Raw genomic sequence first — 23,633 nt, forward strand, 5'->3', positions numbered from 1 at the left:
ACACCTTCATTTCGTCTTGAAAGCAACATGTCTAAAAAAACCCTTTATAATGTCACATATGGGAAAAAAAGTTCGGTCCAATATTAATCAAAGCTTAAAGCGCATGTTTCAAATATTTGAACTGCGATAATTGAAGAACTAAACTATTTTTTAAAAAGCTTGAGGAATAGGACCCCTTTGAGCACTCAAACCATAAATTTTATAACTAATTGAGCAATTTAAGTCATTCCATTAAATTTGAGCATCTCTGTAGCAGATGTGAGGATATTTTCAGTAAGTGATGAAGGTCACTAGAACACAGGAATATACATATTTGACAGGGACTGACAACCTTCTAACTACAAGTATATGTATATAGTATGTCAGGAAGTAATACATATAACATACGAACAGTCGGATACACCCAATCAAGCTCACAGAAAACTGCCACACTTTGGAGAAAATGGTTTTCACAACTGTGAGAATTGTAGGTTAATCAAAAAAAGTATTCCCTATGTGTTAAGCGGTCAGTAGGGCAATCTGTCCTGTTTTTTTGACATTTTTGTTTCATAGAAATTTTTATTCTACAATAGAATAATCGTGGAGTGTATAAACAAATTTTTCGGAATTTTTTGAAGACATCTGTCGGAGAAATGGTTAGGTGAATGAGATGTGTTTTTTTACTGGCGGGTACGATTTCTCATGTTTGGATCATCTGAAACACAAAAACCCTATTTATTTTTAAAAAAGTACGTGAATGATTATCGTTCCTACTACAATCATGAACAAATGTTGATAAATAGAAAAGTATTTTTTTTTTTTTAATTCTTCCCCATGTTTTTTTACATAAATTTTGTCATAACATTGTCAATAAATTATGTATAAAATTAGGAATCTAGTAGGGACGATAGCCAGGAGTATTGTGAACATTTAAAAGACAAAAATTAAGCAAATCGGTTGAGTAGTTCGACCGGAATCATGTCCGCCAGTTTAGAAAAGTGTGCTTTGAGAAAAACGCGTTTAAAGTTTGAGGTATTATTACTTTTGGGCCTTTTTCGAAACCTTCCAATAATAAAGTGGGTTTCTACATTAATTCTAAGGGTATAAGGGAACAGAAAATACAAAAAAAAATAAAAATTTTGAAATTGTAACTAGTTTGCCGTATAATCTAGCCAACTAAGAACAAACTTTACTTTTTAAAAGTTTGGAAGACCAGTCTTTGACGTTCTAAGAGACTTAATACTGAAAATGGTCGTAATCAGTGCACACAAATGTGTTTTGTAAAGATTAATTTGAGGTTATAACTACTAAAATAAGAATTCGAGGGCTTATCTGATCATCTCAATAAAATAAAATATTTTATTAACATTAGCGCCCTCTTCTGGACAATTTTGGTAAAGATGTTCCTAGGCGACATCTAACGTATACAACTCGTTAGCAGAAAATGAAGGGTTGGAATCTTCGAAAAGTAGTCTGTCCGCTAAAAAGTGTTGCAAACACACTTAAAAGCGTTCAAAAGGGGATTTTATTTTCGCTGCACAATTGAAATATTTTTTGTAAAAATTAGTGTTTAAAATATAAAAAAAAATAAATGTTGAAAAATATTTCATAATATTTTTTGTGATGTGCTTCACATATTATTTTATTAAATATTCTGAAAGCTATGAAAATGTTAAAAATTTAATTATTTTATTATAGTGTTAATATATTTACGGCCGTTTTCTCAATGTTTGGTTAGCCGACATCTGTCAGTTAAGTTCTGGTTAAAAAAATGGTTCTTTACCAAAAGGAAGGTGTCTTAGTTAAGTTAACCAGTACTTAACTCATAGTTCGCTGCTAATTAGGCATCGAGGAAACGGCCCTTACTATATAAAGTAAACTTTGACTTCGAAGCACCACTTTTTTATTCGCAGACAACATATTAAGCTTATAGAACTTTTATTACTTATAACTCATACAGGCATATGGTACACCCAAACTCACATACCTATATATAGTACATAACTAATTACATGTACATATATTGATGCTCACTTTCGTTAAACGAAGCACCATGACTCATATCCGACTTTAACCTGCTAATAACAACAACTAGGGGCTTTCAAAATATTTAAACTTCTTTCGACTCTTGCGAAATTTCTATTTTAGGCCACAGTAAGATAATTTTTGGCGCCAACACACATACACGCACACACATGTACTATATTCTTGTCCATATGTCGCGTTGCTAATTTGGCGCCGTTAGACCCAAGCGCCTCTTTAGCTCAGTGGCAGAGCACTGGTCTTGTAAACCAGGGGTCGTGAGTTCAATCCTCACAGGAGGCATAACAAATACAACAGTGTTTTTTATGGACTGCTTATTTTATACACAACACAAGTGTATGTATATTTGGAGAAATTATATGGGTAATGAAGAGTTGAAGATTTATGCTTAAATAGAAATTAATTAAAAAAGTGTATTTGTGCAAGTGAACTTAATTGTGCTATTCTAAAAAATAGTTCTAAAAATATACATAATTTCATCCATACTATTGAAGTTGGACTAACAACTGTCAGAGTTTGATTAACTGACCGCGATCTTCCCACTTCTAATTTTTAGAAAATAAAATTTAAAAATTAAATACTTTTAGTTTTTTATAAAATATGTAAATATATGGATTCATTAAGTGTCAAATTTTCGACATATTTTGTTGCTAAAGCATACTCCATTCGATATGAGTCACCTACCTACTACCCTAACCCTCCAAAAACACATCTCATATGTAGACACTTTGATTTATGCTTATTAATACCGCACGCATTTTAATATTTTTCGCGATTTGCGCTAAAAGCCTCCTCTATTGTACTGAGCACTTAGCAACCCTTCTGCCCTACAACAATATAATGGCGATAATAATTGTAAGGGGTTGCAAACATTTAGATTAATTACGCGCATTTTGACTTTTGAATAATAAATTGCAAATCTCGTTAATGAGGCTATTATTTTGCAAAGGGTTTAGCATTACTAAGCAGTTAAGAATCATAATAAAAAATCCATAAATAATCTGGAAAAGAAATGCATATTTTTAAAATGCCACTCGTAGTCAAGATTATGCGCCATATTAAACATGCATACAAACTTATGTACATACATCTACTTGTAATATTATTATGTTAGATCAAAAAAGTAAACGATCTTACTTATGTCCATGCCTCCTGTGAGGATTGAACTCACGACCCCTGGTTTACAAGACCAGTGCTCTGCCACTGAGCTAAAGAGGCTCACAATATTTGCAAAAAATATTTTTCTCAATATTTTTTTAATTTTAGCAAATAAAAGTGGAGCTTAGAATATAAATTTAGCAAATAAACGAAAAGCTAGACAACTGTTTATCAAAATTCATTAAATGAAAAACAGTGTTATGCTTTGATAATGTCAAAAACATACATATGTTCCAATTGGAAGCATGAAAAGAAGTGTTGAAGATAAGAAGCCAGGGAAAAGATGTGTATGAACATATTACTATTTTCTATAGGCAGCCATACTGCGTGGACGCCATTAGGACAATGGCCCCTTAAAAGCCTCAAAACTAGGTAGAGGCTAGCCTTACTGAGGGCAAAGAGATCACTAGATATTTTGCAATCTGAATAATTACACGTAAAAAAGAAATTAGATGCAGGGGATAAAAAATTGTAAGTAACGTTTAACTTTGCCCTATACTACTATAATATATAAAACAAGTGTAAGGCGGCCTCCCATTAGAGCGGTAGAAAACACTTTGACATCATTATACAACATCTTGACCGGGCTTACAACTGGATATGTTCTGGTGCAATAAACTTGACAACCGTGGGAACTTTCCGTACCTTTATACATTTGCAACGTGTCGCTGTAGAGTGTAATATTGGGTAGTCGAAAAAGTCTTTTCGTATTTTGTCATTAGATGTCGTTACAGTCGTATATCTCCAGTGCTACCAATCACATTGTGTCAACCATAAGGTGTTGCAAAGGTGAGATTTTAAGCTTTTTGTAATCAAAGAAAATTAAATTCGGAGAAAGTTACAGCTGTTCAAAAATAAGTGAAAATAATGAAAAAATTAGCTATATTTTGAAATATTTTTATATAAAAAAGCGAAGAATGCCACGCAAGCCACCAATAAAATTTGTGAAATTTACGAATACGATGCTGTATCAGTTCATGTACCTCGCTTCCGTTCTGGAAATTTCGATGTGAAAGATGCACCACGCTCTAGTCGACCTATCGCGATGGAATTATGAAGAAATTATGGAAAGGAGTGACCGTCACATAAGCGGCCATGACATCACTAAGGAACTAAGCATTCATCATAAAACTTTTTTTAACCATTTAATAAAGATTGGCTACAAAAAGAAGATCGATGGTTGGGTACCATATGAGTTGTCTGTAAAAAATTTAATGGACCGAATTAACATCTGCGATTCTTTGCTGAAACGAAATGAAATCGAACTATTTCTGAAGCGAATGGTAACAGGGGACGAAATCGGACAACAACCACGCCTACTTCCCATAAAACACAATTTTGAATTCCACTTGATTTTTTTCACTTTCCAGTACACAAATCAAAAACCAATTAATATAACGGGAAAAAACTTTACACGAATAATGCCTTTAATGAAATGTTCAAATCCAACAAAAACTCTTCGATCAACTAGGTACCGGATATTTGGACCCCAGTACCTATAGTTGACTTTTTACCGAAAATATCGGCAAATGTATGGGATATATAACTGAAATTCAGGGATGATCCTTCTCTTATGGTATGTCTGTATGTCAAACATGGGTTGAATCTTCCCAACACTTTCTTTACCCCTCATAAACATAATATAAAGATTTTCGAACTTCCGGGTGATTTTTTACCGCATATACCAATATGTGAGTTATTCCAATGAAAATAGGAGAGCGTGTTTTACTCATAACAGTATATTTGTGCCTAAAATAGATAAATTTGAGCGAAAACTTGGCCTTGCTAATTTATAACAAATATCAGAATTTTCGAACATCTGGCTAACTTTACCCTATATGATTCGATTTACACTTTAAAGTATTTCCCTGGCTTTGATTTTTGCAAGTTGCAAGAGTATAAAATGTTCGGTTGCACCCGATCTTAGCTCTTCCTTACTTGTTTCTTTTATTAATTTAAGCCGTATGTGCAATTTTGAAAAAGTTAAAATCGTTATATGTACTTTTATTCAAACAAATAAACCGAATAATAAATTTAAGCACCCAAAAGCATTAATTAATTTTTGCTATACATTCTTAAAAACAAATCTTTGAAACTTTTAATAATTTTTAGTCAAATGCCTCAATTACAGCGGCGACATCAACTCGCTTTATGCCATCAGTCTCCCAACGGGTTTGTATTTCATAAGATCCTGCGGGCAGTGGTATAAAACTGGAGAATTTATCATCGATAAAATATCGATCCAAAATAATATCGTGCTGGAAGAAAAGTAATTGAATGTTCAAGTTTTTGAATAAGATCGATTAAATGTCCTTAATACCTACATCATAAGGACAAGTGTGATTTGCATTACTGTGACTTTTAAGACCCGAAAATCGGTAGAATAAGTCAGCCAAGGGATTGCGACGTTTGTTGCGAAAGAAAGCGCAAGCGTCAATCCCAAATTCATAAATCGAACGGTTGCGATAGTCATTGCGCTTCTTCAGTTGCAAAACGATCTTGTAAGAGTTTCAAATTGGTTACTACATAAAACAAAAAATAAAAATAATATAAAACTACACTTGTTAACACACCTTCACATTATCAATAGGCAATTGCAGCAACTTCACGTAGACCGATAACTCATTGATGTTGCGTCTTACGGCTTTCAGGCGACACGTTTTGAACTTAGCAAACGATTCGTTCGTCGAAAGGCATTTTACATTTGTAATTTTAAATTTCTATAAATATGTATATGTGATATATATATTTATTATAACTGTATACAACGTGTGGCGTTGGAAACTTACAGCTTCTGCACATCCAATTATTATTGCAAGCAATAAAATTGTTTTCGAAAATATCAGCATTTTGCACACATTGGACCGACTTGAATGCACGATGCGACTCAAATGAGTTTTAAATGGTGTTTAATGCGCATACATACATACATATATGTATTGATATTATCAGATAAAAAATAAATGTTATGGCCGATGATTTAAATTACATAATAGTTCAATTAAAAGGCAATTTTTTACCAAAATATTTCAAATATCGGAACCTTTATGTACATTCGTACAGCAAGTACACGAACTAATAATTGTGTGGGTATATAACCCGAACACTGTGGAACAATTATCGGTATTAAGTGAGCGTTTTCTTTATGAAAATGAAATACTTATTTTGAATGGAAAGTAAAAATATTAAGGAGTAAGAAAAAAAATTAACTTTGATTGCACCGAAGCTATAATATCTTTCAAAAATAAATAGGTTTCCCATATTTCATTTTGATTGATTGCTTTGTATGGCAGCTATATGCAAGAGTCGTCCGATCTGAGTTATATATGATATTATATTCGAAGATAATCTGTCTTAAATTTCCTGTAGATATCTTGTCAAATAAAAAAGTTACCCAAACAAGGTGGATATTGATCGATTAATTTTGTATGACAGCTCTACGGTATAATGGGTAAATCTAAATAAAACAATAAACAGACTGGCATCACTAAACCGACTTAGTTCATCATGTTGATTATATAGTATATATTTTATCGACTCACCGACTCAACTCATCACGATGACTTTAGAGGGTTTCTCATTAAGAGTGATATAATTAAAAAAAAAAAACACAGTAATTGTTAACGAAATTCAATGTTTTTTATTTAATGTGAAGTAAAATCGAGTACTTTTTCCATTAAATCAAGTCGTATGTCATTAATAGCACGCTCAGTATTGTCTTCTAAAGCTTGAAGAGGGTTTATCGCTAAAGACCAATGACTTCAAATAGCTCCACAAGAAGTTGTCTAATGGTTTACATCACAACTTCTTGGAGGCCATTCAAAGTCACAATTTCTTGAAATAAACGAATCTCCGAACTTTTCTCAGTATCATTCGGTTCTCGGACGTCTTATTGAAACCAGACGTTATTAAGATCAACTTCTTCCAATTACGGCCATGAAGAAGTTGTTTATCAACGATCTATACCGCTCTCCCTTGACAGTAACGGTGTCACCAGCTTCATTTCGAAAGAAGTACGGACCGATGCTTCCAACAGACCAAGAACCATATTAAACTGTCAATTTAGGTGAATATAATTGTCGTTCATGAATAATTCGTCGATTTCGCACCAGAATCGACAGCTTTGTTTATTTACCTCACCACTCTGATAAAAGATAGTCTCGTATATTTGTGAACCGGTGTAAACACCACCAACAATGTCAGCCTGGAAATCCAACGCAGGATAATTCTTGCCAACGGGTGCTACTTCGGACTGAGTAGGCAATTGTAAGTAAAGTCCTCTCTCGACGAACAAAAGCCACACTCTATAAGTCGCTCATTTTCCCCGTCTTGCTTTATGATGCAGAGGCTTGGACGATGACAACAACTGATGAGTCGACGTTGCGAGCTTTCGAGAGAAAGGTTCTGCGAAAGATTTATGGTCCTTTTGATTGTGGATTGAGACAGTGCCAATTCTTGAGAACGTCTTGAAATCGACAAATTGGGGTTTTTAGCAACACTTGCCTAAACGGCACCAACAAGTTCATCACTTCAATCGGTTCTTTGACTTATTGGCAGTTGAACATTTTGTAAAGAAAATGTATGCTCGAAATTATCAATTTGACGTTTAGAGTGCACAGGTGGACGGGTATTACGACCATAAAATGGCAAAAGTGGACAAAAAGTTGCAATTGGAGAACGATTATTTTAATAATAACATTGAACAATTTGTAAACGTTGCTCTTAGGCTGATCTTGATCATGATAAAATTGTAAAAATATTCAGTTATGTACAATGAAAAAAATACAGATCTTCTTTTATGGCGTATACTTAGAAATCCTACCATGCCTAATGGAAAACCAGGGGCATATTTTATAGTATCTCCGAAGTTGAATTCTGGGTGTTACAAACTTCAATCAAAAGCTAATATATCCTGTGCAGGGTATACAAAATTAGGAGATCATTTGCATGTCAGTTGTCTCACATTTGTCAAGTATTAGAGAGTAGCGAATCGAACAAGCTTTATTAGCTTTTCAAACAGATAAGCTGCAACAATCTTTGTAATAAAAGCATTTCCAAATTAGAAAACTTTAAAAATATACAGATTGTTCTGTTATGCCTCCTGTGAGGATTGAACTCACGACCCCTGGTTTACAAGACCAGTGCTCTGCCACTGAGCTAAAGAGGCGAGTAAATAGATTTAAATTAATAGCCAAGTATGATACGATATCCATTACAATTTTTAATCAATTAAAAAATCATTTGAAGTTCGAAGATGCTGCATTCAAGTACACAGTTTTCTCGTCAAATTTAAAAAGTAAGATTTATATGGATATGATTATTACATCTCTCTAAGGGACGAATTTGCATTTAATGACTAAAGTTTCATTATGTAGAGTGTACCTTTGCAGATAGGAAACCACCAATTTGTACAGACCCTTTTAAACAATGTTTCTGCCAGTTAAGATACGTGCTTTTTTACACCCAATTCTCATTTGACTGCAGCTCTGTAACTACAGGTATAACTGATCTTATAAAAGATCTTAAAGGTTTAGTTGTTCTAAGGAACACCATTTAAAAAACAAAGACAGGCTGTGTCATGCCTCCTGTGAGGTTTGAACTCACGACCCCTGGTTTACGAGACCAGTGCTCTACCACTGAGCTAAAGAGGCTACTAAATATTGCTAGCCCATTTTAGAAGTTTTAAGAAATTAACTTCAGTTTTGAATACTAACGTTTACAGTTATATAGGTCAGTAATTTTACTGATATCTGGTACCATTGCTGTGTATTTTGGGTAAATAAAAGAGAAGTGCGATACTGATACTCACAATTTAATTGAAACCAGGTACTAAGTGCTTGAAAGCACTGTGCTTCTAATACGACGATTTTTGATATTAGTTGCTTATTAGATTTATAGTATACTTGCAATCAAATTAATGACCTAATTAGTTATAGATTACTCTTAACAAAAACTATATTGAGATTTGAATGACTAACTTGACCTGTATATACCGGGAGACTGACTGTTGAAGCGTGAAAATCTTGCAGAATTGTTGGCACTTCACATTACATCGGATAAGTATGAATTAGAGGCGTGTCCAATTATGGAAACAGATCAAACAATATACCCAAGAAATATAATATTTAGAAGACATTTCCAATATATACTAGATCGGACAAATTGCTTTAAAACAGACACTTTATGTTATTTACAGAGGACCTGTAAACACTTTCAAAAACTTCAAAAAGTATAGATACCCAGTACACTACAGTGCCTTTTAAGCAGAAGTGGCACCATCAAAATAGCAGCAAACGTACTTCTCCGAAGTGTGGTTTCTTTTAGGGAGGTATATATTTACTTCGATAGCAGAGTTGGTATATAGTCCTTGAACTCGCTGTCAGTGAGCTCAAAGCTAGTCAGGAAATAACCTCACTAGCAGAAGCATCAAGCTATTTCCATATTAATCTTGTCTGGATGCCTGGCGACGGCGAAATCGTCGGGAACTGTAAAGCCAATGAACAGGTGTTCCTCTGTTTTCCTTCGGGCATTGGAGCTCAACAAGGCTTGGCAGCAGCCGGCACTTGTGGGGTTGCGGAAGCCTTCTGGCATAGAGTAGAACTGAAATACTGACAACCTTGCTCAAATCCCAACAGGCTAGGAGCGGTTAAGTGATATTCTCAGCAACCGTTAATCAATAACTAAGGCTTATGAGAAAGCCTAGGTCCACTTAGCTACTAGCAAGGCTCACACAATGATAGCTGTCTAAACTGGCCATTGTCTCATTGTCACTCACGCGGTGAAGCTAAGGGCGTGTTGTTGCTTTGGAGGACGGAAATTGCCAAAAGTTGCAGGATGGAAGATGGGGTGGAAAAATCTTAACGTTTTCTCATTCGCTGTTCATCTGTCGCGAGACCAATAGTGAATCATTTTGATCACCATATTTTCTACGAACCTGCGCCTTTAGCTGTCGAAGTGGGACTAAATACTCTTGGCTTGCCTATTTACCTAATTTAACTTAGCGTATGGATACTCATAGGTCAAAGCCTCGAATGAGATAATCGCCATTGTTAATGCGTAGAGGAACATAAATCTTCCCCGGAACCTTTCTCTCGAAAACTCGAAGCGTCGACTCGTGACCCGTGACTTATAGAGTTTGGTTTTTGTTGTGCCTACTCAGTAGCACCTGTGGGCAAGAGTTCTCTGCGTTGGATTTTGATGCTGACAATGTTGTTGCTGCTGTTAATACTGGTTCCAAGGTAGACCAAATTATTTACGACTTCCAAGTTATGATTGTCAACAGTGACGTGGGAGCGTAGTCGCGAATACGACGACTGTTTGTTTGGTGACAGGAGATATTTCATCTTACCCTAGTTCATTACCAGGCCCATTTGCTTCGTTTCCTTCTCCATTATGGAGAAAGCAGAACAAACGGCGCGGTTGTTGAGGCCAATGATATCAATAATCTTTGGGAATTACCTAAATGAAAATGGATGGTCTATTAAGGGACGCACAGGATTTGGCAGATGCAGATATTCGCTTTTTTTATGGTCATACACTAGAGTTATTTAAACTAATATTTCAAATAAGATGTAGACATCCAGTATACGTAGAGTTAGTTATGAGGTTATTTCGTTGTGATGAATGATTACAGTTTGAGAATCTTCTAGTTATCTATCTATAATACTTTATTTTCAAATCATATACCGAATAATTAGTTGACATACACATCAATAAAGTTAATGTTTAAGAAGGTGAAGACTACTGGTTAAGCAAGGTGAGGGCTGAACTCCTGAGCTTTCATTGTGTTTAAAAATATTTGACTAAACCACAAAACATCTACCAGTATTTACTAAAAATAGTCGGCTTGGCTCGACGGTAACGAGGCTTTAGACTCAATATATCTTAGGACAGTTCAGATCAAGTCTGTCTATGCTTTTCTGTTTTTAGTAATGCTACTCGTCTATAAATGGTTGATGTAAAAAAGATCAATAAAGGATTATATGCCTCCTGTGAGGATTGACCTCACGACCCCTGGTTTACAAGACCAGTGCTCTGCCACTGAGCTAAAGAGGCGCTCAAATACATTCATATTTATAAAACCTGGCTTGTCTCGTTATAGTAAAACTTTCAGAAAAACCCTTATCACTTTTAACTACTTTAAAAGCAATTTCATGTACAATACGATAGAGTCTTGTATTAAATGTATGGCATATCTCGATGGCAAAATTCCAGCAATCTTTTCAGACAACATTCTAACTAAAAGGCGTCTCACTGTTAGCTTCAAATATATAGAAAGAAAAGCACACTAGTCTTAAAAGCATTGAAACTTCAGTTATTTATTTATTTAAAAATCACATGCCGACAGTCCATAAAATATTTCCTCATACTTCATAAGCATCTTCATACATACTTGTACATGTACGTATGTATATATCGAGATTCTTAAATTTCCCCGATAGCAAATCTACACTATATCAAATTGCATTTCGCGTTCAATCTGTTGCATTCAAGTCATTCACATTGCACTGCTCTTGACTCTCCTGCGGCGCGTTGCTGCATTGCATGTCGTGCATGGCGAATGGTCGCGGTATGCCCTCCTGTGACTCTCGTTTCGGTGTGCTCAATGTAAATTTGGAAAAGCTTACGTTTATTTTGCCACCACTTCGCATGCTCGCCCACGGCCGCACCGCTGGCGTGCCAATACGCTGTCCCGTTATGTTGGTGTTGTTGATGGTTGCCGGCGGCGGTGTTGACATTTGAGGTGTTGCCTGTGATTTCGTGTGTGTTTCCTTGCGAACACCTACCATCAGCGCTTCACGACGCGCATTCTCCTGAAACTGCTTGACGCGCTCTCTCATTGCCGTTTCGCGTTTTATCTCTTTGTCGATTTCCGTACGCCGCTTTTGCTCAAACCGCTCAACCACCAGCTTATCACGCTCTTTATTACGCTCCACAATTAAATCGGAAATCTCTAAACGCTTTTGCTTCAATTCGTCTTTCGAAAGCTTTTGAAATACCTCGGGCCAGATGCCTTTCTGCTTCTTAACGAGCACAATACGCGCTTCATTCTTGAAAATGCGACAAAAACTGGTCACCTCGTCGATCTCGTGCACCAGATGGCGTTCAAAGAATATTGGTGGATTATTGAATTTGATATATTGTGGTAATAGGATCACATCCGGCTTGCGCGTTATCAGCCGATTCAATTCGATAATTATTTTAATATCTTCTTCGGTTTGTGTTACTTGCACCATCGCTGTTGGCTTGCAGACTGACTGTATGCAGACCGCAAAGTTCGTCTTCTGTTGTCGCTCGGCAAGTGTTGACCTCTGTCTGATCTAGGCGAAATCGAAGTGAATAGAAATTGTGTTTTCATTGATTGCTGTCGCTCGATTTTGATTTGTTTTTGACTTCCGTGTTTGTTTTATACGCCAAAGAAATTGTATCAATATTTATTTACTTTTTCTTTCAATACCTGTCTACCGCATTCGATAGATTTATCGACCAAACAATACAGTTGATAGCTTGCTCGTCCTGCTTGGTCGCTTGAGCAGCGAAATGACGACCACCGCTTTGCATAAAAGTTTATGCAAGTAAACGCTTACATACTTATAATAATATAAACAAGGGGGTGGTTCAACAATACACCTAAAAATTTAGAATATGAGGACATTTGTGCATTATTCTGTTGAGAGTTTTTTGAAGGTATTTTAAATTATTATTCAGTTTACACTGATAAATTTTAACAGAAAATTACTTAGATATACATAAGTATTTCATCTTAACCTCAACCATCAGGTTTAAATACATTTCCATCTCTTGAAGTGTCGGTGTACACGGCATCTCCAATAAGCTTCGATATATCACAATCAAACTTGGTGAAAAATCCCTTAGTAAAAAAGTACTTGGCTTGAAATTTTGTGTTTTCAAAGCAATCGTGGTTACGCAATCATTAAAGATCTTGCAGAAGTGTTTTCGGGAATCTACTTTATCACGAACACAGGTATTTGAGTGACACAAAGCATTCTGTGAAGGTCGAGAAGTTTTCAAAAACTTTACTCATGCGAGTTGTCCATCTTCCTTTATTAATGGTGATAACATCGCGAAAATTAAAGAAACTGTCCATGAAAAACGTCATGCTGATAGCAGAGGGATAGTTGAAGATCGCAAAGTCTCTTTTGATTCGATCCAACAGATTTTAGTTAAGGTTTTGAGAAGGAAACTTGTCTACCATTAAGAATATATAACTCATATTAAAAGAGATCAACTTTTAGCAAAAAACGTCGTCGAGTTGAGAACGAAAAAAAACTTGGCAACGTAGCTAAGGACCCTACACTCATTAAATGCTTTCTTATTGTCAACGAAATGTGAGCTTAGAAATATGATGTTGAAATAAACAGTCTCATCAATGGCGCTCCAAAAATGAGCCGATACCGAAAAAGAAATACATTGAAGGCACTGGAGGCCTCAAGCGAGAGTCAGTGACGTTATCGATTTTGCTTAAATAGTGCTTGTAGGGTATTCTATCTCAGGTTGAAAAATTGTCCAAATCAGACTAAAATTCATAATTTTATGACCAAGTAGGCAATTGGAAAGTAAAGTTCTCTATCCATGAACAAAGACCAAATTCACCAAGTCACTCATCATCCCCGTTTTTTTATATGGTGTAGAGGCATAGACGAAGACTACATCTGATCAGTCGGTGTTACGAGTTTTCAGGAGAAAATTTCTGCGGAAAGTTCTGCGCATTGGCAACGGCGAATACCGCAGTCAATGGAACGATGAGCTGTATGAAATATACGACGACAGTGACATAGTTCACCGAATTAAGAGATAGCAGCTACGCTGGCTGGGTCGTGTGATCCGAATGGATGGAAACACTTCAGCACTGAAAGTATTCGACGCAGTACCCGCCGGGTGCAACAGAGGAAGATCTACACTGGAAAGATCAGATGGAAAAGGACCTAGCAACACTTGTAGTCTCCAATTGGTGCCCAACTGTGAAAAGGAAAAACGACTGATGCGCCGTTGTAAACTAGCCTAAGAAGAAGAAAAACTTCATATGTATGTTATGCCCACGACTAGTTGTGGTTTAACCCAAAACGTAAGAAGGAGTTCACTATTACACAATTTTATACAACGGATTAAAAGTATTTTTCGTACCACCCTATGAAAAAGCAGTAAATCGACAAATAACCGTCGATACATGGATATCAATGGTAATTGCAATACTGTGCCAAAAGTGTTATTTGCATAACTATGCTAATCAAACATTACATTCTTGAACATTTCTTTTTGCAAGTCTTCTTACAATTGTGACCTGCGGGAAAAATAATTTTAATAGCATTTATAGCCAATAAAACTAAAGATTTTCTACTCGTATAGTTGGGTTAGGTTTTTTGCTACTAAAGTTGATCCTCAAGTTGTCAATCCAACTTGGACTGCTACGTGGAGCGTCTTTATGAAGCTACTAAATTTATGTTGTTAGATCTCATGCATCGACGAAGTATTTTGAATTTATCACAAAACTGCTTGAGTATTGGGTTATGAGAGATGATTAAGGTGTGACTTTCAAAGAGGTTTAACATTGATTTCGCAAAGGCGGAACAGCTAAAAAGGAAGGAAATTCGTTAATACTTTTATCATTACCGCGAGGAAACCTATTGGACAATGATTTGTGAACTTATTGTAGTTAATTGTTATCAAAAAATTATTTATCATATTTTTTTTTAACTCTTTAAAATACATTAAATATATTCATTACAATAGCCGCTATATAGTTTTCTTATTTCCAATAGGGCTTACCTATATTTACTTATCGAAACAAACAAAAATAAGTAAATGTGTTTATGGGGTATTGGGGTTTTATGGGAAATAAATAAGTCATTATTTGAAATAAAAGGGAGCAAAGGAAATAATTAACTATGCAGCACGTGCGGTTTTTTTATGCAAACTGTATAGTTATTAACCAGGTATATATAGGGTGATTTTTTAAGAGCTTGATAACTTTTTTTTAAAAAAAAACGCATAAAATTTGCAAAATCTCATCGGTTCTTTATTTGAAACGTTAGATTGGTTCATGACATTTACTTTTTGAAGATAATTTCATTTAAATGTTGACCGCGGCTGCGTCTTAGGTGGTCCATTCGGAAAGTCCAATTTTGGGCAACTTTTTCGAGCATTTCGGCCGGAAGAGCCCGAATTTCTTCGGAAATGTTGTCTTCCAAAGCTGGAATAGTTGCTGGCTTATTTCTGTAGACTTTAGACTTGACGTAGCCCCACAAAAAATAGTCTAAAGGCGTTAAATCGCATGATCTTGGTGGCCAACTTACGGGTCCATTTCTTGAGATGAATTTGTTGTTGTCCGAAGTTTTCCCTCAAAATGGCCATAGAATCGCGAGCTGTGTGGCATGTAGCGCCATCTTGTTGAAACCACATGTCAACCAAGTTCAGTTCTTCCATTTTTGGCAACAAAAAGTTTGTTAGCATCGAACGATAGCGATCGCCATTCACCGTAACGTTGCGTCCAACAGCATCTTTGAAAAAATACGGTCCAATGATTCCACCAGCGTACAAACCACACCAAACAGTGCATTTTTCGGGATGCATGGGCAGTTCTTGAACGGCTTCTGGTTGCTCTTCACCCCAAATGCGGCAATTTTGCTTATTTACGTAGCCATTCAACCAGAAATGAGCCTCATCGCTGAACAAAATTTGTCGATAAACACATTTCGAACCGAACACTGATTTTGGTAATAAAATTCAATGATTTGCAAGCGTTGCTCGTTAGTAAGTCTATTCATGATGAAATGTCAAAGCATACTGAGCATCTTTCTCTTTGACACCATGTCTGAAATCCCACGTGATCTGTCAAATACTAATGCATGAAAATCCTAACGTCAAAAAAAATCACCCGTTATATTTTACTGGGTATATGGAATACCGAAATACTTATATTTTCTTCCTTTCTCCATTAATTTTCTCCCATCAATGCCATGTTTATTTTTGGAATCATGCATCTAATTAATATGAATATATTTAGTATTTTGATTGGAAGCATACAGATACCTACGTATGTCAATATATTCGAAATATATTTACGGGAGGAAAATCCATAATATGACGGAAGGGGTTATATATAACCGATAGGCCTGTTTTGTTAATTTCATATTGACTGGTCGGTTTCAACATTGCGACAAAGCGATTCATAAAAAAAAATGTATAGATTGGTAGAACCTTTTTTTATGTTCGTGTGAAGTTTGAAGTTCATATATCAATTAGTGTCTGTGGCCGCTGTTTGTTTACGACGCTAAGCTTTTGTCTGGCAATTATTGTCATGCAAAACAATTATCGTTGTTCAATTTGCAGGAAGTTTGGTATTTTTGATTGAATCACAGCTGTTGTAGAGAGTAATTTTTACCATGAAAACCAGTATAGGAGTGGCAGAAAACATACAGTGGAGATCTGCATTAATCGAAAAATTTCCTAATGAGCGCTTTCCATTTACCTCACTAAACGACGATGGCATCGGCAAAATTAAAAAAAAAAAAACAGTCTCGAAAAACGTAGTGTTGGCAACAGAGAGATAGTAAAAAACCTCAATATCTCTTAAGGATAGACAAAACAGATTTTGGCTAATGTTTTGGGTCTGAAGCACGTAAATGTGGCAATCGGGTCACAAGACCTAAATCGTTCTCAGAAACAACGTCGAGTAGAGGTCGCAAAAGAAGTGCTTGATAACATAGCTGAATACCTTACATTGAAAGTCTCGTTACTGGTGACAAGATGTGGGTGTATAAACACTACGTTGAAACTGTTCAAGAATCTAAACAATGCCGTTCCAAAAATAAATCGAATCCGAAAAAACCAAAAACCGCTGATAGAATTGAGTGGTTGCAGAACATTCAGTAGCCAATTTTTTTTTTAATAAAGATTTATATTAAAATATAATACGTGGAAATGTTTCTTTTCTATCAAGACTCTGGGGTATCCTATATATGGATTTCTAATTTTTTAAAAGGGTTACAGCATGTTTCCTTCCACTCCTTTAAACTATCAGGATCGTATACCCCCTAGTCAAGAAAAGGACATATTTTTAAATATTAAAGTTTGACCTGTGACGGGATCAGCAACAATAACCTAACATCTCAGAACTAAGGGTTAGATGACCGAAATAACACCTCTTGACCGGGTCGATTTTAGTAATGTAGAACCGGCTGTTTTGAGGACATTTAACAGTCCATGGACCTTCCAGGTAAAGAGGTGGACCTTGAACTACATTAGCGATTGGCAACCATCAGGCTGTTTCGAGATAAGAACTCCAAATTGCGAAGAATTCATCAGATTCCACAGGGTGACATAGACAATTCTCGTCACCTCGTACGCAGATGATCGCACGATATTGACGACGAGCAATGGAATCGAAGGCATGTGCTCAAAGTAAACGGTTATCTCTTCGACCTTTCTTGCTTTTTCTTTACAAAGAATATAACAATCTCCCCCACCAAAACCACAGCAGCCATATCCATGAACTGGAAGAAAGAATGCACATTGGATCTTAACATTTAAGTCGATGATGTTAAAATTCCGACTGTTAATAATTCTAAGATTTTAGGTGTAACATTTGACAGCTTTTTCAATCTCATATGACCACGATAACTGCCAAAGTACAGAGCCGCAACAAAATTCAAAAGTCGCTAGCCGTCAGCTACTGGCAAAAAGAGAAAGAAACGTTGTTGGCAACATACAAGGCAATCGGCCGACCGGTTTTAAGTTAAGTCGCATCGACTGGATCGTCGCTGGATGCAATGCAGAACACTACGCGCCGCACTATAATAGAAAGCCTCCTGATGTCTGCGGGTCGAACAATTCACAGTGAGGCCCGTATGCTTTCGGTTAGAGAACCTAACGAACTTCTGTCGAAACAATTTTTGCTGGACTGTTTTCGCAGAAACCACTACAGACATGCACTGACCGTCTCAATTAATAGCGTTCTTGAAGTCCAACCACCACTCGTTGCAAACGAATACCTCAAGTACCACGAGAATCTAGAGTGACCCGTGTGCAACTTCGTTCTGGATACTGTAGCAGATTAAACTCCTACTTATCCAGAATCGTTCCCGACATACCAAATATATGTCCAGTATGCAATGAATCTCCACCTGGCCCTAACCAATTCTCTGCATGCCCAACAAACCCCACACATCTATCACCGCCCTCCATATGGTCTGACCCTCTTAAAACAGCACGTTTCCTGGGCCTACCGTTAGATGATCTCGATGACAACCAACCTGAGCTTTGCCATGTTATATATTATATTAGATAACCGTTACAACAACAATAACAATCACAGAACAAAGTGTGTACGCTACTCAAATGTGTCTTATTTTCAAAACAGATTAATCAAACGCAGCAAGGTATTCATGATGATTAATTGAATTATCACAACGGCGAAGAACCGGTTCTTTGATATGACGTATGTATAACTCAGATTTAACAAATGTTGCAGCTTTGATATTGCAACTTTTCTTTGAACCAACAACAACGCACAGCACAACCCTTAAACCAGTCAAATAAATCAAAAATATCTCCACAGCTCGAGTAAGACACGTGTCCTGCTGCAGTCCTACAAATGATTGTCAGCCAATTGTGTTACAAAAGTTGCACATGCGAACACGACATATGGAAAAGTAAGTGAATAAGCGTGTAAAATAAGCAGCCAGAACATTTGTCATAAATGTACGCCGTCCAATAAGCAGCGGGTACAAATCTAAGTATGTATGTGTGTGTAATTGTGGATGTGTCATGTAAAACTATGTAGTGGAAACGCTGACACTTTGCGCTTGTAAAACGTCACGCATGCGCATAAGCGCGCTGCCACCAAACACCCGTCTCACCCATGGTCCGCGACAAACAGCTAACGGGCTAGCTATCTGTCTGTCTGTTTGTGATGGTCATGGTCGTGGTGATGATCATGTCAGCCGTCAATCAAAGTCGTGCAGAAAGACGGGGTAATGCTTGCAAAGAGAATGTGTGTGCGCGTGGAATCGCACGCATATATAGTAACTACAATAACAATAACAACAGAGTAATGCAGCGCCAGCTTTAAAGAGACGAAATTAGAATGAAAAGCAGGCGGCAAGTGAACGCCGGTGTGTTACAAGTCGCTTGCGGGCCAATGACAGGCGACAACAACAGTAATAACAGCGGGACAGCGACAAAATTAATGGCACAGCTGTTCAGCGGCTCAGATATATCACAAATTTGTCTTTATATTTTACTAGCATTTTTTCAAACTGCCCAGCCATGTCCAGCCATAGAGGGCAATCACATTGCTTCGTATTTATTCCTCTTATTTTTTGTGTTTTCCGCAATGTCTGAAAGCCGAATCGGTCACTCGTGACCACACTAATGGTGGTTGCTCGGTTTAGCGCCTATTTTGCTGCTATATTTTCGATCTGCATAGATAATAATTACGTTAACGACTCAAATCGTCGATGCTTTTCAGCTGCATTTGTGATTTTTTGCAATCGATTTGGATGCAAACAAAAAATGCTGAACACAGGGCTGCCCTTACAGCAGCTCTTTGCGCCCGTCATTATCATCGTCTTTACATGTGCTGCAACCTTTCCACCTTTGGCTACAACAGACACACATAACACTTCTGCCGTGGGACACGTGATAACTACCCATGCACTCATTTATTGAAATGCAACATCTATTCTACTACTGTACCAGTGTTGCAACAATTGCCACATGCTGCGTTGCATTTACCGAGGCGTTCACTGTTTGACTGCAGCATTCCAACCCCCATGCAATGCAACAATAGTTCCCTCGCTGATTGCAGGCCCATTGTTCTTTTCTCAAAGAGATACACGCACAGATCAAGCAACATTTGTGTAATTGTCCTGACAATATCGAGATTGAATTATAGTTACAGTTTTGTGACAGTTACATGCGCGTATTGTGACGAGATAAATTTTTTATTGGCAGAAATGTCATAAAAAAGAGATAACAAGCCCTGTCTTGTGTACGCGAATTGAGTGTGTAGCCGAAAACTGAGTACTTTTTAATAAGCAGTGGACATGTGTAACATCCTGATTATTTGCGTGGTTGCCCGCCTTTGTCCGATACACAATGGAGTTGTATGAAGTTACAAATATAAATACATACATACGTTTAATGTGATATACAGTCAGAGATGTGGCCGCTGATTAGAAAAAAGTCGGAAAAAAATTCTAACGAAATTTTTGTTTGCCCTTGAGATTACGCAAATCCAATAAATCTGATTTATTATAGCTTTTATTGTCAACCAAAAGACAGATAGAGAATTTATGAATAATAAATATTTGGGAGCTGTGATCACCATTAAGGTCAGTGGAGTTTAGGGGTAGAATGCAAAAGGTAGGATTACTTAAGGTTTGGCTTGTTTGATTGAACTAAGATTGCTCATAAAGCAGACAAGAATAATAAATAAACATATTAAGACATGGAAAATCAAAAATCGCTGTTGCTAACATACTCCTCAAAATGTTAAAAATGATCTGCAAAAATACTAATACTTATAGAAAAGCTAATGTTTCCTTCTATTCCTCCGATCTAAGCTAAGAATTTTCAACTTATTAAACACTGGAATCGAATAATTGCATACAATTTTTTTTATGCAATAAATTCGACATATATTTTACTACCGGGTTGAATTTAAACTTAAAAAAATATTCGCTAGATGCTGATAGATTCTAATTATTACCAAAGCTAATAATACCAGGCGTCGAAGTGGGAAGTGCGACGCATTTCAGACAAAAAAAGAGGGAGGCCGAAATATGTGAGTACTCAGAGTAAATATGTGAGTACGTGGTCGAAAATTCTAAGAAGAGATGCGGCGACTAATAGAAGGTTTCACGACTGGAGCATACTCTTTCAGAACCCCCAGAGGTGACCTAGTGACTCATGTCCAGAGCATACTGAAATTATGGAGAGAACACATCTCCAGCCTGCTGAATGGCAGTGAAAGCATAATACTAGCATCACACCAGGAGAGGGTGAAGCCAATTCAATAATGAATGATGATGGAGCAAACGTTCCATTGCCCGACCATGAAGACGTTCGAATAGCAATTGTCCATCTGAAGAGCAACAAAGCGGCGGATAGATTGCCGGCCGAGCTATTCAAACACGGCGGCGAAGAGCTGATAAGGAGCATGCATCAGCTTCTTTGTAGAGTATGGTCGGACGAAAGCATGCCCGACGATTGGAATTTAAGTGTGATCTGTCCAATCCGCAAAAGGGAGACCCCATAATCTGCGCTAACTACCATGGGATACGCTTCCTCAACAAAGGTATATATATATAAGGTTATATCGAGCGTACAGTGTGAAAGATTGAAGTCCACCGTCAACAAACTGATTGGACTATGGTCCACTGATAAGTCAGTGTGGCTTAAGACTTGGATATACCACAATTCCAAAAGAACAAATGTCGCTCAAATACGACTTACCAACTTAAAACCAACTATTGAAGCCAAACATAGTGGGATAGTAACGGGTGATTTCGAGGTTCCCTAAATTTTCAAAGAAAGAACACAGAACCTTCAAATTTGATGGGGAATATTTATTATCATTCGAGAGAGCATTCTTTGACATTTATTTTTTGAAGATTATCACTTTCAATTGTTGGCCGTGACCTGTCTCAGATGCTCCAGGGCTGAATCGAAGCGAGATTGTCCGCATATGCTTTTGTCTTTACATATCCCCATAGGAAAAAGTCTAACGGTGTGACCAAATGTTGCCGAGATCGTGAGCTTCAATTTTAGGCATCAAATAGTCCGTTATCATTGCGCGATAACGGTCTTTATTTACGGTTCCGTTCGCACCGATATCATTTTTGAAGAAATATGTACCGATGTTTTCACCGGCTCCCAAACCATACCAAACCGTTATTTTTTCTGGATGAAATGGATGCTGTTGAAGCTCTTCAACAGCGCAGCATCGGCTCCTCACGGCCTTCGGGTACAATACCAGCTATAGCTGCTATATTTTCTTCAATGCGTGATCTATTCGATCGAATATTATCCAAAAGTAAATGCTGGGTCTTAAGATGGGTGATGGTGTTGCGTTTAGTAGGCCGATTATGTTGACCATAAGTTTAGCGAAGCGAAACAAATTCCTTACAGAACGTGAATTATCGTAATAAAGTTGAAGGAGTTGTAAACGTTGTTCAGGCGTAAGTTTTTTCTGAAGAAAAGGAAGGGCAGCTCATAGTAGATGATTCCCTACCGATCCCACCAAACATATAGCAAAACCTTCGTAAATATCAAAGCATTTGGCCATCGTTTTTTATATTCCATCTTTTTTTTAGCAAAAAATAGTAAATCAAACAATCACAAAACTGTCTGAGAATATAATTTTGAGATTGCTTGATTGAGTATTGTTTGAGCACAGAGAGACAGAGAAGACTTGGAAAACTTATGAATTTCTTTATGCTGGAAAATTGCATGGATATAGATAGAATGTAAAGTTAGTTAAGAAAATTTTTGCCTTGAGGAAATACATATTGTAATCAGTATGCTCGAGAGAGATTGAAATATGTGGCTTAAGTTCTTAATAGGAAAACCTCGCCATATTGACTATGCTAAACTTGAAATGCCTAATTAAATAAACTATAATCTCTTTTAATTACATTGGTAAGTATGCTACATGTGAAATAAACTTTTCTTAGCTTTCCAGTTCATTCTGAGTTGCATATAAATTCTTCGACGACCCGCGGGCTAGACAACTCAAAATATGGGAATGCATTGCAGTAAATAGTTTCAGAAATACCTGCGCATTGTTGAGAATATTAATTGTTTAGTTTTTTAAAGAACTTTTTTCTTAATTTTCATTTCATTTTATTTGACCATTTTCTATTCCAAACTTGTAAGGGCAAACATTATGCCACTTAAAGGATTTAAATTAAAATAAATTCAATTGCATTAGTAATCTATTACGCAGGCACAATTTTATGGGTGCTTACAAATGTCTACACGACTGTCTATTGCTCACCGAAATCATTGTGAATGCAAATCATGTCGCTGGGATTGCTTGTAATGTGCGATTTGGACAGAACGAACTGTTTGAGTGTTTGACAACAACACCTCTAACATTAAGAACCTTGTAAAGCAGAGGAGCTAGTTGTGCGTAAACAAATGCCGACGAATAAATGTAGGCAATAAATTATCCGAATTACTTGTAAGTCGTGTTGGTTTAGTGGAAAAAATAACAGTATTTATTTTTAATTTATAGTGCGGTATCCTAATGAATTTCAATGCGAGCAAAATTTAAATAAAATATGTTAGACAACAAATACGAGTATGCTCGTAGAAGCATTGAAAATGATGTACTATATAGAAGCAAAAAAACAACCGATTTCATATATTTAAATGGTGAATGAAAACAAGTGAAGGGAAACAAGGAAGGGTTGCTAAATTTCTTTGAG

General features: G+C 36.6%; 2 protein-coding genes and 5 non-coding genes across 7 annotated transcripts; 1 reads left to right on the forward strand and 6 right to left on the reverse strand.

Moving 5' to 3' along the window:
• Window positions 1–2,232: 2,232 nt before the first annotated feature.
• Trnat-ugu (transfer RNA threonine (anticodon UGU)) lies at window positions 2,233–2,304 on the forward strand. Its single transcript has one exon. It is a non-coding gene; the product is annotated as a tRNA-Thr (tRNA).
• Window positions 2,305–3,168: 864 nt separating this feature from the next.
• On the reverse strand, window positions 3,169–3,240 carry Trnat-ugu (transfer RNA threonine (anticodon UGU)). Its single transcript has one exon. It is a non-coding gene; the product is annotated as a tRNA-Thr (tRNA).
• Window positions 3,241–5,227: 1,987 nt separating this feature from the next.
• Window positions 5,228–6,070, reverse strand: LOC105233507 (uncharacterized). The gene is made up of 4 exons (XM_011215610.4): window positions 5,970–6,070; window positions 5,754–5,900; window positions 5,505–5,678; window positions 5,228–5,438 (listed from the first exon to the last, which is right to left on the reverse strand). The coding sequence occupies exons 1-4, from the start codon at window positions 6,027–6,029 to the stop codon at window positions 5,289–5,291; spliced, it is 531 nt and encodes a 176-aa protein (XP_011213912.3). The 5' UTR covers window positions 6,030–6,070; the 3' UTR covers window positions 5,228–5,288.
• A 2,205-nt stretch (window positions 6,071–8,275) lies between these two features.
• Window positions 8,276–8,347, reverse strand: Trnat-ugu (transfer RNA threonine (anticodon UGU)). The gene has a single exon. It is a non-coding gene; the product is annotated as a tRNA-Thr (tRNA).
• A 412-nt stretch (window positions 8,348–8,759) lies between these two features.
• Trnat-cgu (transfer RNA threonine (anticodon CGU)) lies at window positions 8,760–8,831 on the reverse strand. The gene has a single exon. It is a non-coding gene; the product is annotated as a tRNA-Thr (tRNA).
• A 2,332-nt stretch (window positions 8,832–11,163) lies between these two features.
• Window positions 11,164–11,235, reverse strand: Trnat-ugu (transfer RNA threonine (anticodon UGU)). The gene has a single exon. It is a non-coding gene; the product is annotated as a tRNA-Thr (tRNA).
• A 286-nt stretch (window positions 11,236–11,521) lies between these two features.
• Window positions 11,522–12,690, reverse strand: LOC105233492 (dynein axonemal assembly factor 4). Its single transcript, XM_011215594.4, has one exon. The coding sequence runs from the start codon at window positions 12,414–12,416 to the stop codon at window positions 11,655–11,657; it is 762 nt and encodes a 253-aa protein (XP_011213896.2). The 5' UTR covers window positions 12,417–12,690; the 3' UTR covers window positions 11,522–11,654.
• Between the last annotated feature and the right edge of the window lie 10,943 nt (window positions 12,691–23,633).

This window comes from Bactrocera dorsalis, chromosome 3 (assembly GCF_023373825.1).
Source record: "Bactrocera dorsalis isolate Fly_Bdor chromosome 3, ASM2337382v1, whole genome shotgun sequence".
NCBI classification, from domain to species: Eukaryota; Metazoa; Arthropoda; class Insecta; order Diptera; family Tephritidae; genus Bactrocera; species Bactrocera dorsalis.

What these genes read in the sequence shown, in the direction of transcription:
- LOC105233492 (XM_011215594.4), bottom strand. Translation starts at nt 12,416, where the DNA reads ATGGTGCAAGTAACACAAACCGAAGAAGATATTAAAATAATTATCGAA.
- LOC105233507 (XM_011215610.4), bottom strand. Translation starts at nt 6,029, where the DNA reads ATGCTGATATTTTCGAAAACAATTTTATTGCTTGCAATAATAATTGGA. An exon ending in TAATTGGATGTGCAGAAGCT is followed by an intron (nt 5,901 to 5,969) that starts GTAAGTTTCCAA and finishes ACATATTTATAG; the next exon opens with AAATTTAAAATTACAAATGT. An exon ending in ATCACACTTGTCCTTATGAT is followed by an intron (nt 5,439 to 5,504) that starts GTAGGTATTAAG and finishes CTTTTCTTCCAG; the next exon opens with CACGATATTATTTTGGATCG.